Raw genomic sequence first — 15,282 nt, forward strand, 5'->3', positions numbered from 1 at the left:
TATGCCCACCACTGGAAGATTACATTTGTCAAATAACTTCACTCGTCGTGAGGTATACCAAGCATATAAGGATGGCATGTTATTAGAAAGTGTACCTTACATACAATATTAGCATATTAATCAATTATGGAGATCGAAGTTTAATAATGTGGTCATACCCCGCAAGGTCCGGATGGGTGTTTGCTCTGTATGTGCAAGTTTAAAAAGCATGGCAAAGAGTGAGACAACAGATGAAGAAATAAACAATTATAAGAATTTATTAAAAGAACATCGAGAAAGTCAAGCGTTGGAAAGATCTAAAGCTATGCACCATCGTCAAAAAGCACTTCAATCACCGGAAAGGTACATGTGCTTGATTATAAATGGGATGGATCAGAAGACAACTTGTTTGCCAGACTTTCGAAGGTTGCCCAAGGATATTGGAGATGAATGCCTAGTGTAGATGCACTTAGTAGGTTGTCTTCTATATTGTCAGACAATAAGGCCTCAAGTGTTCCCAACTTATCCAAATATCCACAATGACCCTAATCTTACAATAACAGTGAGTTTTGCAGACTTGGCAAGGTTTACTCCCACCAGTACTATACGTGCAACTAGACAACACGGCGAGAGAAAACAAGAACTCGACTGTGTTTGGTTATTTAAGCATGTTGGTAGATAGGGGTATTTTCAAAAAGATTAAGGTCAACTTCTTACTAGTTGGTCACACACAAGATCACATCGATCAAATGTTTAGTAGATTCTCCAAGAAATTAGCCATATGTGATGCTTTCACACTTCCTATGCCGTCAAAGTTTATCACTAAAGCTTATACCCCAAAGCCAGATGTACAACATTTAGATGAAGTTTATGATTTTAAACGTTTTTGTGTGGATGGTGATGGGACTCGATGTAGGGTTCTTGGTAAGCTTAATAATATAAGTTTTAACCATGTCTTCCTCATCCAAAAAAGTGTGGTCGGTCACAACCAGACGATGTTGTATACCAAACAATATTCTTCTAGTTCGCAATGGGAGCCACAAGACGGACGTAGGCTCTTATTGCATTTCCCAGATATAGTAATCTATGGTGCAGAACAAATGCCCTATGACAACCACAAAAGATTGGCTACTAGTAGTTCAATTGAAGAGCAAAAGATATATTGGATGCGGTGCCTTGAGGAAAAATACAAAAATATTGAGAGAACCAAAAACTACGTTGGTGATCAGGATGTGGAATGGTGGGATAACTTCTTTAATCATCAACGTACAATATTAGATAACTACTTGCGGGAGTATGGCCACTACAAGGAATGCAATATTGGTGGTCCATCAATGGCAAGCAAGACACTTTTTAAACCACTAGATAATCTTGAATTGAATAATCTAGTTCGTCCACGATAAAGAGATATTTATGTGGGACCAAGATTATCGCATGTTGCTGAGGCGAGATGGCAAGGCAATCTACATGAGTTGCAAGTTGGTATGCTGGTTGCAACATTAGTTGGGGGGGATAAGTTGGGCCATCCCTTTTGGATTGCTAAAATCATTGAAATTATTAAGGATGATGATTTGATGATCTTGTGCAGCGGAAGAAAATTATGTGTGTAATACAAAGAGAGAGAGAGAGAGAGAGAGAGAGAGAGAGAGAGAGAGAGAGAGAGAGCAAGTAGCTATACTAGAAAATATGACATACATCCAACAATAACTTAGTTACAAAAGGCTTGGTTTAAATACCAACTAACTTAGGCAACTACCCTTTCTACTATTTACAAAACTAGCCTGCACCTAGTGTGTCCATTGCTAGTGTGAAAGCCATTACATTGGGAAGTTGGGTTTGATTCTTAACAATATAGATACATTACAAAAGTAAAAAATATGTCAAGTCATAGATTGTCATATCTTGTTTGGAATGTTGGATGTAAGCCACTAAAATATCACAACAAAAAATTATCTCATCTAGTTGGATAGTTGAAATCAAAAAATGGCTCAAAAGATGGGTTGTGGAAAATATCTTGGGAGCTTTCAAGCAATGTTATGCAATATGTAGTTAATAACGAAAAGTTAATGGAACCACTATGGAAGAAAGGAGAATATGCTAAAATGAAAATTTTAGAATATTACATTGCAAGCATCAACCTTGAATGTTGGGTTCAATATAAGACAAGAATGCTTATTGATCATATTCAACCTTATCTCATTGCCAACATGAGTATGAAGTTTTATAGAGCCTTCAAAGTCCTTCACATTTGATCACACACAATAGGTATTGAAGTTGCATTATGCCATAAAAATACGTCAAATATAAAAAAACATGTTAAGGTGTGCAAGGAAGCCCTAGTAGAGGATAAATGTCACTTGCTTTTTACATGCTCTACAAATAGTGCAATTCATGAAAGCTATAATGACATATTAGAGAGGGTACTAACTTGGCTTTCATAGTTAAGAGACCACCTAGAAGGTTGAACTTATATGTGTATGTTTTAATCGAACGTAGAAACTTTGTGTTGAAGTGCCCGGTCACTTTAACTTATTATTCTTATGTGTGTGAAAGGGCAACAAACGCCCATTTAGTTATTTTTAAAGGGTTCTATGTCGAAATGGTTTTTTATTTAGTGTGTGAAAAGAAAAAAAACAAATGACCGTTCTTCTTTGGATGAAGAAGAAAAATATGAAAAAGAGAGGGAGAGTTGCAGATCTAAGAACGTCACACAACAAGCTCAATGTTCAACTCATTCTTATCACTCCACTACTCAAAGTGTGATCTATACATGCCTTCTATTCTGACCCCTAGGCTTCATCATCCTAGTTTCTTCCCTCACTCATGTGTTTATGAGTATAGTTGTTATTCCCTTTTGTGTGTAGTCCCTACTTTGTCGATGGTATTGTTTCCTACATAACTTTATTTCATTCTAGTGTATCTAGTGGTAAAGCTTGTATATTTCTTTTGCATTCTCTTTGTTGGTAGTGAATTGTTTTGGACTTTGTCCTTCGGTTGTTTCTCTCATAGAGAGTTTTTCCACATTAAATCGTGTGTCATCTAGCTTGTATCATTTGTGTATTTTGTGCATGGTTTGAGAGCTCTCAAGCCACCTAATTTCTTTGGTTTTGTCATGACCTCTCTCTTGCATAGAGAATAGGAAAACATTTGTGATGTGTTCTCTAAAACAAGTAAAAGGAGAATAATAATGTTGATAAAAAGATTTAGAAAGACTTTGGTGTGTTCTCTAAAACAATGTAAATGATTTTAGAGATAAGTTCTATGCCTTTTTAGCAACTTCTACTAAGACAAGTGTAAATGCTTTATTCATAGCATTGCATTAATCTTCTTGTATTTGTATAGTAGCTTAATGTTAATGGAAATATTTTTATGCTTTGTGTGTGCCTTGATTTCTTTCTTACCTTGTTAAATGTACTGATTAAGACCTTACGTTGAATAAATTAACTTCATAGTTTAATTATTTAAGAGAGGAGAGATGCTTGTTTAAACTTTAACATGGTTAGATAGATAAATGTTTTTTAGGTGTCTATAGAGGCCAATATTGACTGATGGGACTTGTGTACACTCACACTTCCAAACCTATCACTTTGTGCTTCAAACCATGAATATCTGTCTTAGGAAGGAGATACACATCAAGAAAACTTGTGCACTCAAGTCGCATGAGTCAATATTGTCCCATTTATAAACGCTTAAAAAACATTTATCTATCTAACTACCATGTTAAAGTTTAAACAAGCATCTCTCCTCTCGTAAATAATTAAACTATGAAGTTAATTTATTCAACATAAGGTCTTAATCAGTACATTTAACAAGGTAAGAAAGAAATCAAGGCACACACAAAGCATAAAAATATTTCCATTAACGTTAAGCTACTATACAAATACAAGAAGATTAATGCAATGCTTAGAATAAAGCATTTACGCTTGTCTTAGTAGAAGTTGCTAAAAAGGCATAGAACTTATCTCTAAAACATTTACATTGTTTTAGAGAACACACCAAAGTCTTTCTAAATCTTTTTATCAACATTATTATTCTCCTTTTACTTGTTCTAGAGAACATATCACTGCTGTTTTCTTATTCTCTATGCAAGAGAAAGGTCATGACAAAACCAAAGAAATTAGGTGGCTTTACAAAAGCTACAAAATGAAATGCAAACAAATGATTAGTTACTGGCTCCCAATTTTAGCTTTGGGGTGAGTTTGTACCAAAAAATTTTAATTCAAGTGGAATTTCGAATATGGTAGGTTTCTTTCAATGCAACACATGCATGGACACATGAATTGAATAAGTATGATATGAAGTCCAAAGTATGTAAACTAGCATGCGCATAAGATTTACTATTTTAAGTATTTATGGGAAGGCGCAATTGCATTGATGTTAATGGATCGTACATCAACCTACTTGCACTTTCAAAGCAATACCACGATTCAATGACCAATTACTTACATGAAGAGAAATGAAGATGATATGGAGGTAAATTAAATGGCACTCTTTGCCTTCACAAAGAAACGTTAATCATTGAGATAGATACCAAACTTTGAATACCATCAACTTGCACTTGTTATATAAACTTTTGTATCACATTCAAGAAGGGTACCCCAAAAGAATTACCATCTTTATAAGTTCATACATACCAATAGATATATAAATGTTTATTTGCAATACTATGGGTCCTGTGGTAACTGCAAACCCTCCTAGCCACTCATTTACCTCGTAAATAAATTCATGAATTGATAGACCAAGGAGCCATCTTATATCTTTTCATGAACCCCCCACATGAAATATAAAGAATTATTTTAGAAGAAGGATTTACTCAATAGGTTGTCAGCATATGAGAATGGCTAATCTACACTTTTTATAGTTATTGCAACTGCATGTAGTTAATTAGTTATGCCCCAATATGCCAACAGCAAATCAGATCATGAGGTTTGCTAATCTACATTTACTATAGTTATATTGCAAGACACTTCTAGTAACTAGATAGAAGCTTCTACTAGGCTTGCTAACTCTATTTCATTTTATTTTATTTCCAGAAACTAGACAGTAGAAAAGTTAATGTTAAGCGCTAAAGGATGACACTGTCTATATGAAGTTATCAATTTGCAGATCACATTCAGGTCTGTATAAAAGATTGGCACATAGTTTGCCGTATGATCTGGGTTTTGATCGAGTGAAAGATACAAGGATACTGGTAAATTTTCTTGATATTGTTTACAAGGTGTACATGTGCGATATCATGCATGACTAATTAACTGTACATCCCATGTTATTTGAAATGCAGGAGGAACCTCGAAATCTGAAGTTACTGCCTGGAAAGAATGTGCTATCACACACACACACAGACACACACACACACACACACACACACACAATCTGAGTTACTAATTTTAACCTTTCACCAAATCCAAATTATAGTCCATACAAGCATAGCCAAAACCAAGATGCCAATGAAAATATAACACCAGAACTGCAAGGTGCATTCCTGGTGAGCTTCTTTTGCCTCAGCTCCCTGCACAACACAATGCTAGTTGGAAACAACCACAGAAAAATGTAACTAGAAACAGGGTCGCATTTGAATTTTTGGTTCTTATACTTATTTGTTTTCAAGCGGTTGTATGCTCATCTTCTAGTTACTGGAGTGCTAGCTTTCGTATCTCAAGCAATACAATATATTAAGTCATAATGATCAAAAACTTACAAGGAGGGGAGCATGTGCACTCTTGTCTTTAACCATCACTGCCACATGTGAACCTGCTATAATAAAAGTCAGGAATATATGCATCCATTATCTTTTAGAAAGTTCAAGTTAAAAACCACATACCTTGACTGAGTAGAGCATGAGCTTCGCAACTATCTGTGCTACCGATTGGATGTGGCCCTACATGTCTCTCTTTATCTTTATTAATCGGCACGACCCTGGAATGAGGGTATGTCACATACTGTTTAGAGAATACTTTCCGATCAACCTCGAATATAGAGCTTTAAGCTCTATATTTGAATCATGAACAGATCATAAATAGAATTAGTTTCTTCTCATTCCAAAATATAAACCATAAAGTAAACGGTAACCAGAAGTGTAAAGACAAATTCAGTTTATCCGCTGATAATCTAACACAATATTATGAAAGAAAACCATTGCACAAGGAAATTCATCTCTCAATCATGTTTACGTTCAATCTCCTTTACATGATATCCTTTTCTGAACTCGCAATGCTTTGCATAAACAATATTATCCATGGAACAGTTGTTTGGTGTGAAATCAGCAAAACTGTACCATAGATTCTGATACCATCAAAATGTTTGAAATTCCCTTGTTAGTATCATGTTCACCAGTGTTGTGTGAGGAGGAAACATTCGAAACAGCTCCGACCATGAGTACAGATTTGGACAAGTAAAATCCTTATAGATGCGAGACTAACTTACTGATGATGTCTCTGTCACATAGTGTCTTTCACTTCAATCGGCCTTGAGGTTAAATTCTTACAGATGCCAGACCGGCTTGCTGACAATGTCTCTCTCCCACAATATATATCTATCACTTCTATCAGCCTTCGGAATCTCATTTGCTGTCTATTCCACCACCCAGAAGCCATTCCTCCATTAAAATCCATAAGGTTCTCCATGAAGTCTTCTGTTTATGCCATCACCACCATCCAAAAGGCCTTGCAAAAGAGCTTTTAATACATATGCTGATGATGATTTTCTCGTTTTTCATTTAAATATTCCAGTCTGTTATCTACTTAGCCAGCGGCAAGCTCTTCATCAAGGTTAAAGAATTCATAAGGCTCTTCATGAACCAAGTTTCTGAATGCATGCATGAGGCTATTCACATAGCCTTTTCTAAATGCGGAAGGATCTTTGTGGAACACTTTCTATATGTAAAGAATAGAGTGTATGATTCTGTGCAGCAGAATAGGGATGTGTATGTGTATGTGTGAGTGAGATGGAGAGAGAGAGGGAGAGAGTTAGTCGATAAAAGACAGACAAAAAACAAGAACACTGTATTGACAAGAAAAGAACAACCAACAACTACAAAGGAGAGGAGATGGTGTTTATATACCCACCTTCTCTCTACACTCTCTTACTACTTGGGAAAGAGGTGTAAACTTAACTACCTACCAGCTATGTGTCATAGAAGTTAAGTCTTATGGCACATTAGTTATGTTACATAGTGGTGGTGGTGTGTCCACACACTTGTAGTCTTACGATGTGTTCACACCATAGGGAAGTTGAGTTTGATTCTCAACACGCCCCTTCAAGCTCAACTCCCAGTCGCTAAAAAGTCGCTTTCATCTTTTTGGTATCCGGGTCGGCTTCCATGGTCAGCTCTGACTTCGGCTGTGAGAGCTGGTTCAACCTTCTTCCTCCTTTGTTCATTCGGGTCCGTTCTACCTCCTTTGTTCGTTCGTCTTCATCCAGATTCGTCCAAGTCGTGCTTGATGATGCTGGCTCCTGCTTTCGGCACAGGCCCACTCCCCCTCAAGCTCGGCAAGTCGGAGGGTGACAAACCAAGATCCAACGTGAATTGCTGCAGCTTGTCGCCTCTTAAGGCTTTGGTGAAGATGTCGACCGTCTGAAGGCTCGTGCCGATAGGTTGCAAGTCAACATCTCCAACTAGGACACGTTCTCAAATAAAGTGGTAATGCACCTCGATGTGCTTAGTCTGATCATGGAGGCCGGCCTAGTCAGCACCTGTATTGTCTATTTGTAGAGGATGTCGTAGTTCATAGTACCACTTACATACCTTAGCACTCGCCTAGCACAATCCAGATGGATGTCGCGAGATGTCTGCATGAATTGACTAAGGAGGCCAACCAGATAACTGAGGTCGGGTTGTGTAGTGGTAAGATAGATTAGACTACCGACCAGTTGCCGATTGCGAGTCGGTTCGCACTCTTCTATTTCAAAGTCGGGATCTAGCTTCAAATTTTGATCAAGAGGGGTTGCCACATATTTGCACTTAGTCATACTGAACTTAAACAGTAAGTTCAGAATGTAGTGTCGTTGGGAGATCATGATGCCATTTAGGGTCTGAATTACTTCTATACCAAGGAAGTAATGGAGCTCCTTCATATCCTTCATTTCGAATTGGCCGGACAGGAGCTTCTTGATGTTATTGATATCAACTATGTGCTCTCCTCCAATGACCAAATCGAATTCATTTCGAATTGGCCGGACAGGAGCTTCTTGATGTTATTGATATCAACTATGTGCTCTCCTCCAATGACCAAATCGAATTCATTTCGAATTGGCCGGACAGGAGCTTCTTGATGTTATTGATATCAACTATGTGCTCTCCTCCAATGACCAAATCGTCGACATATATTATGATGAATAATTGTACTCTGGAGTCGCTCCAAATGAACAGGGAATTGTCAGATTTGGACATTCTAAAGCCGATTTGATAAGATATTGAGTTATCTTCGAGTGCCATGCTCTCAACGTCTGCTTGAGGCCGTATAGAGGCTTTTTGGGTCGGCAGACCACTTTCGGATGTGTGCTTGACTTGAAACCGGGAGGTTGTACCATGTACACCTCCTCCTCTAATTCACCTTGAAGAAAGGCGTTCTTAACATCCATTTGATGGAGATGCCATCCTTTTCTTCTTCAAGCACAATTACGGTCTGAATTGTCGTCATCTTTGCCACCGGGGCAAAGGTTTCTTCGTAATCGATTCCGTATGTCTACGCGTAGCCTTTGACTACAAGTCAGGCTTTGTACCTATTGACTGTGCCATCAGCATTGTATTTCACCTTATATATCCACCGGCAACCAATTGCTTTATAGTGATGTGAATGAGGAACAAGGTCCCAAGTTTCGTTCTTGCCAACGGCTTGCATTTCCTCATTCATCGCTTTGAGCAATCGTGGATCTTGAGGGGCTTCAGCAAATCTTTCCAACTCCCGAACAATCGCCACCTTCATCATAAAGGCATAGTGATATGCCATATGGTTGTTGTAGCCGAATCAATTGACTAGGTTCTTTTCTCGATTGGAGCAATGGAGTTTTTCATTTGCCGTTGGGAAAGCTTTCTTTGCCCCGGGTGTCCTCTAAAAGGAAAAGAGGGATGATTTCCAGGGAGCAGCTATTAAGGGATGATGTTCAGCAAACAGAGAGTAGAGACAGATTTTTGGGAGTACCCAACCGCCTTGATTGGTACACTAGAAAAAAAGGTTATTATATTAGTTAACCCTACAAAGAAAGAGGTGTTCACATTACAAACGGAGGTGTCCTGTCCAGGTGAACAATGTGTTCACATATACGAATAATTACCTAATTTGTGAACTTTACACCTAACAACGTCCCACTTAAAGGTCCGATGTGAACATTCAAGTAACTCCCACTAACTGTATGCAATGCTCATGTTGAGCTTTGCCAAGACTTTTAGTGAGAATATCTACAGGATTATCCTGTGTTTTGATCTTGGTCAATGTGACTAGACCATCCTCCAAAACTTGTCTGATAAAGTGATGTCGCACATCATGTGTTTGGTGCGCAAATGAAACATGGCATTCTTAGCTAGATACACATCACTCTGGCTATCACATCCTAACACATGAGTACTAACGGACATGCCAAGATCTTCAACAAGTCTGCTGAGCCATATAGCTTCCTTTGAAGCTTCTGTAGCTGAAATATATTCAGCTTCAGTAGTACTCAGTGCTACAATCTTTTGCAATTTGGAGCACCAAGAAACTACTCCACCAGCAACTGTAAATATATACCCGCTAGTAGATTTACGTGTATCCAAGTCACCTGCCATGTCTACATCACAATATCCCTGCAAACTTAATGCACCCTTCCCATAGCATAAACATTTTCTCTGTGTACCTTTAAGATACCTGAAAACACACTTGAGAGTCTCCCAATGTGCTTTGCCGGGATTAGACATATAGCGACTGACTACTCCCGTTGCATAAGCAATTTCTGGACGAGTAGCTACCATAGGATACATTAGAGAACCACATGCTGATGGATAAGGAATTCCCTTCATAGCATTGACTTCCATCTCATCCTTTGGACAATCAGCCTTGCTAAGTTTAAGATATGACAGCAAAGGAACTCCAAGGGACTTTTCTTGTAACAAAAACAACAATTTGTCCTTTCTGTTTCTACTGATTCTCATGCCCAAAATATGCTCTGCATTTCCCAAATCGTTCATAGAGAAGACCGATTTCAGTTTATCTTTTAGAGCATCAAGACTAGTATTTCTTTTCCTAGCTAACAACATATCATCCACATATAGAACAAGTATAATGGCACTATCATTGATATCTTTTATCGTGTATAAACAATGATCTTCATAGCTACGATCAAATACTTGAGAAAGCATAAAAGTATCAAACTTCTTATACCACTATCGTGGTGCTTGTTTTAGGCAATACAAGCTACATTTTAGTTTGCATACCAAATGTTCCTTGTTAGGGACTACAAAACCCTCAGGTTGTTTCATGTAGATCTCTTCATCAATATCACCATGCAAAACAGCGGTCTTTACATCCATTTGGTACATCTCCAAATTAAGCATTGCAGTGAGAGCACACGAAGTGCAGTCATCTTCACAACGGGAGAGAAGACCTCTTGGAAGTCAATACCTTCCTTCTGTGCATAACCCTTGGCAACTAATCTTGCCTTGTATTTTGGTTTCCCTTCAATTTCCTTTACCTTATAAACCCACTTATTTGGAAGAGCTTTCCTTCCTTTAGATAAGGACACGAGATCCCAAGTATCATTTGCATACAAAGATTTTATTTCTTCTTGCATTGCAAGCTCCCATTTACTGCTAAGTTCACATGACATTGCCTCCTTATAAGTAAGAGGTTCACCCTCATCTGACAGCATGACATAATGCAAAGAGGGGTCATATCTATATACCTACGTACCCAATGATCAATATTTTCTAGGATCGGTTCTAAATCTGGAGGAAAATCAGTTTCAACACTTTCTGGCCGTTGCAAACCATGTCTAGCATGTTGTTCAACATCTATATTTTGTTCTTCGGTACCTTCATCTCGTTGGCCAACACCTTCATGATCATCTGTTTGCTGTCCAACTTCTTCTAGCTCAAAGATAACCGGTTGATCATCATATTCAACCTTTGGAATAGCATCATGAAGTTTATTTTCTGATTTTGTGGATGGCTGTACTTGCTGAAATGTAACGCACTTAGAGTTCCCAACAGAGGAACAAGCATTTTTCAGCAATTTTTCTTCATTAAAAACAACATCCCGGCTACGTACAATTTTTCTAGACTGAGGTAACCAAATCCTATAGCCCATTTCACCTTCATCACCATAGCCCATAAAAATGCCCATGGTGGACTTAGCATCGAGCTTGTTTCTCAGCTCACTTCTAATGTGTACAAATGCATCACAACTGAAAATTCGTAAATGTTCATATGAGGCCGGTTTGCCAGAGCAAACCTCCTCAGGGATTCCATTCTTTATGGACTTGTTGGGAGAACAATTACATATATGAACCACGGTTTTTAATGCTTCTCCCCAAAATTCATGAGGGAGATTAGCTGTGGACAGCATGGACTGTACTCACTCACACAAGGTCCTATTATACCTTTCTGCCACCCCATTTGATGAAGGGTGGTTATATGGAGCTGTAAGCTCTCTTTTAATACCATGTAAGTCACAAAAGGACTAAAATTTTGCAGATGTAAACTCACCCCCATTATCTGTTCTAAGACATTTCAGTTTTGTCCCTTTTTGGGTAGTCACAAATGCATGAAAAGATTTAAATGCATCACCATTTTTTTTCATCAAGTACACCCAAATCTTCCTAGAATAATCATCGATAAAGGAAATAAAATATTCAACTACACCCAAAGATTTTACAGGCATGCTACATACATCAGAAAGCACCAAATCTAGCACATTTGGTTTACGAGAGACACCACAATAATAAGAATTTCTCACTTCTTTGCCAAATAGACAATCATTACAAAAAACCAGCTTTGATCCTTTAACATCAAATCTTTTTATAGCAGAAAGGACTTCGAGTCCTTTTTGGCTCATATGTCCTAATCTCTTATGCCAAAGCTCTAAATGAGAGTCAAATTTAACAATAGCAAGAAACCTTCCGGGTAAAGCTTTACATTGCAAACAGTAGAGAGTGCCCTTTTTGCAACCTTTCACAATAACCATAGATCCTTTCTTTAGTTTCCACAATCCACCACCGAATAATGTGGTGTACCCATGCAAATCCATCTGTCCTACAGATAGCAAACTTTTCTTAATGCCAAGCACATATCTAACATCTTTGAGCACGAGCTCTTGACCATTATCCAAAGACAAGTGTATGGTTCCAATACCATCAATATTGCACGCACTATTGTTACCAAGATAAACTTTTCCATCACTGCCTGCATCAAATGTGGTAAAGCACTCCAAACATGGAGTAACATGAAAAGAAGCCCCAGAGTCTACTATCCATGTCTGTGTCAATCCATCATCGATTGACAGTAAAGCATCAATAACATCTGTTTTGGTAATTTGCATGTCTTGAACATGAGCTATGAAGGCATCACCTGTAATACAAAGTACATCACCATCTTCACCAGATAGGTCTTCGATGATAACATTTGACGCCATATTAGCTTTCTCGGTTGTATTAAATTTATCATCTTTATTTTTCTTCTCTCCTACATTCTTCCTCCTTTCTAGTTCCATCTTCCAATATCTACAATTGGGTTTCTTATGACCTTTACGGCCACACTGATAGCATGTGATATCTTGTTGCTTTCCTTTCTCTACTCTTACTTCTATTTCTTTGTCCTGCATTTGGGTTCCTGTCATCATATCTCCCCCTAATATTGTATGCTGAACCACTACCTTCTTCGCTAGATTGTCTTCTAATCTCTTCATTGAGAATAGAGCCCCGCACACCATTGAAGGTCAAGTTGGGGCTATTAGATAGTGAAACCACTAATGTTTCCCAAGAATCGGGTAAAGTCATAAGCAGGAAGATAGCTTTGAGCTTGTCATCAAAATCTGGTAATCCTGAATCTTGTAGTTGGCAGAGAGTACCCGTGAATAACGATAGATGCTCAGTTGCACCTTTCGACTCATCAAGCTTCGTACTGACAAGTTTTCTCATCAAATGCACCTGATTCACAGGAGTAGTATTCTCGTAAGTTGTCTTAAGTTTCTCCCAAACTTGATGGGCAATAGTCAAGCCTTTTATATCTACAAGAATCTCATTAGAAACAACCATTTTAATATATGTAATGGCTTTCTTATTCAGAGTCTTCCAATCATCATTTTCCATGCTCTCTGGTTTCTTTTCCACGAGAGCATCTTGACAATCGCTTAGAAAGAGGATGCCCAGCATACGCTCTTTCCACAATTCGAAACCTTTTCCATCAAATCTCTTGATTTCAAAGAGGTTTTTCACTTCAGTTGAAGTGGAGGCCATTGCTCCCAAGATTTATGACAGATTTCTTCAGAAATTGAGCAGAATACCAATAGGAAAGGGTCTGGAAGAATTGAAAAAAAACTAGGTTTTCTGCTGATTCTGAATCTAAAAAAAACAGCAAAGCTGAGGAAAAACATTTGGCTCTGATACTAGTTAAAAGGAAAAGAGGGATGATTTTTAGGGAGCAGCTATTGAGGGATGATGTTCAGCAAACAGAGAGTAGAGACACAGATTTTTGGGTGTACCCAACCGCCTTGATTGGTACACTAGAAAAAAAGGTTATTATATTAGTTAACCCTACAAAGAAAGAGGTGTGTTCACATTACAAAAGGAGGTGTCCTGTCCAGGTGAACAATGTGTTCACATATATGAATAATTACCTAATTTGTGAACTACAAGCCTTTACACCTAACATCCTCATGATAGGCACATCAAATTCAGCATACTCACTTTCTCGTGAGTGAGCTGACTCGTTTCCATCCGATTGGCCATCTTCATATTCCAATATTTTGGCCTTCCCTTTGTCTGATTTTGGACTTGGCCGTGACGTGCTTTGATCGCTTGGAGGCTCTTGAGGTCCACTCAGCCTTGTTGATATTTGACTATCCTTTGGTGTAGGCCTCAATAGAGTGTCTTCCTCCAAGTCAATGTCAAGGTCGGTCGGAATCAGGTCGACATCTGGTGCATACTAGGATGCTGATTCGTTGAATACGACATCCCTACTCACACAAACTTTTCGAGTAGTGGGGTTAAAACATTTGTACCCCTTTTGCTTAAGTGAGTACCCCATGAGGATGCATTTCTCTGATTTTTTATCAAGCTTTTGCCGTTTTGCAAGTTCTTCTCATTCCATGACCCTTACGACCTCGAGGATGTGCCGATTCTTCTATTCAACTACTCCGTTCCGTTAAGGTGTGTGTCGGCAAGTAAACTCCCGCCAAATTCCTTCTTGTCGAAGGTATGCTATGAAAGCGTCGGAGAAGTATTCTTTACCTCCGTCCAACCAAAGACATCATACATGTCGGCCAGTTGCCATTTCAACTCCACTTTTGAATTTTTGGAAGTGTGTGAACACTTCGCTAATGTGGCGCATCGGATAGATCCAGGTGTGTCTAGAAAAGTCGTCGATGAACATGACATAATATTGGGATCCTCCGAATGTTTCCGTCTAAGCTGAACCCCACATATCTGAGTGGATTACGTCCAGGAGGTCTTTGCTTACGTTTCTTTCTTTCGGAAACGGTTGCCGATATTGTTTGCCGAATTGACAGGCTGCACATACGCCTTCAATCTCTTTATCCTTGAACATCAAGAGTCCAATGACAACTCCTTTTGATTGCATGCCCTTGAGCTTGTGGAGATTGATATGGCCCATCCTTTTGTGCCATAGCTCTATGTCGGATTCGGCTTCATGACCCTTCGCAAACATAGCTGATTTCATCTCGTGAGAATCGAGAATGAACATCCGGCACTCTCTTTGTCCGTGAGTAATGAGTCATCGTTCCTTCTCAATGAAACAGCCTTCGTGATTGAAATGGACTTGCATGCCTTGTTCCACTATTTGGCTGACTGAGACCAAATGCTTTATTATGGTCAAAACATGCAAGACGTTTTCGATATACATTCGGTTGCCTTCTTGCCAAATGGTACATTGCCGACATATCATATCGGATGAGTGGTGTCATCTTCAGTCTCAACATAGCCAAGTCGATCTGGTTCTCTTAGGTCTCGAAACCATTCTTGATGAGACGTCATGTGGTTCGAGGTGCCTGAGTCGACAAACCAAACATCTTCTATGTTGGACGTACTAGTCGAACAAGAGGCCGACATAGAGTTTGCCCTATGTCACATCACGAATATTCCGCCATGATTGTCATA

General features: G+C 38.6%; 2 protein-coding genes across 3 annotated transcripts in view; one reads left to right on the forward strand and one right to left on the reverse strand.

Annotated features, from left to right (window-relative positions):
- Nucleotides 1-647: 647 nt before the first annotated feature.
- On the forward strand, nucleotides 648-1,382 carry LOC147857137 (uncharacterized). The gene has a single exon (XM_087328134.1). It carries the CDS (start codon nucleotides 648-650, stop codon nucleotides 1,380-1,382), a length of 735 nt encoding a protein of 244 aa, XP_087184260.1.
- A 3,785-nt stretch (nucleotides 1,383-5,167) lies between these two features.
- LOC147857138 (syntaxin-52-like) overlaps nucleotides 5,168-15,282 on the reverse strand; it is a 31,017-nt gene continuing 20,902 nt past the window's right edge. Inside the window, exons 3-5 of one of the 2 annotated variants that reach the window (XM_087328812.1) lie at nucleotides 5,801-5,895; nucleotides 5,678-5,730; nucleotides 5,168-5,488 (exon numbers count right to left, since the gene is read on the reverse strand). In XM_087328812.1, coding sequence (XP_087184938.1) covers nucleotides 5,375-5,488; nucleotides 5,678-5,730; nucleotides 5,801-5,895 — 262 coding nt within the window. In that variant the 3' untranslated portion in view covers nucleotides 5,168-5,374. Of the gene's footprint in view, nucleotides 5,489-5,677; nucleotides 5,734-5,800; nucleotides 5,896-15,282 lie in introns of both variants that reach the window. The other variant, XM_087328811.1, reaches the window with a different exon arrangement.

The sequence above is a fragment of the Azolla caroliniana genome, unplaced genomic scaffold (genome assembly GCF_043228905.1).
Source record: "Azolla caroliniana isolate FFs.n. ecotype wild unplaced genomic scaffold, voAzoCaro1.0.p SCAF_12, whole genome shotgun sequence".
Lineage (NCBI taxonomy): Eukaryota > Viridiplantae > Streptophyta > Polypodiopsida > Salviniales > Salviniaceae > Azolla > Azolla caroliniana.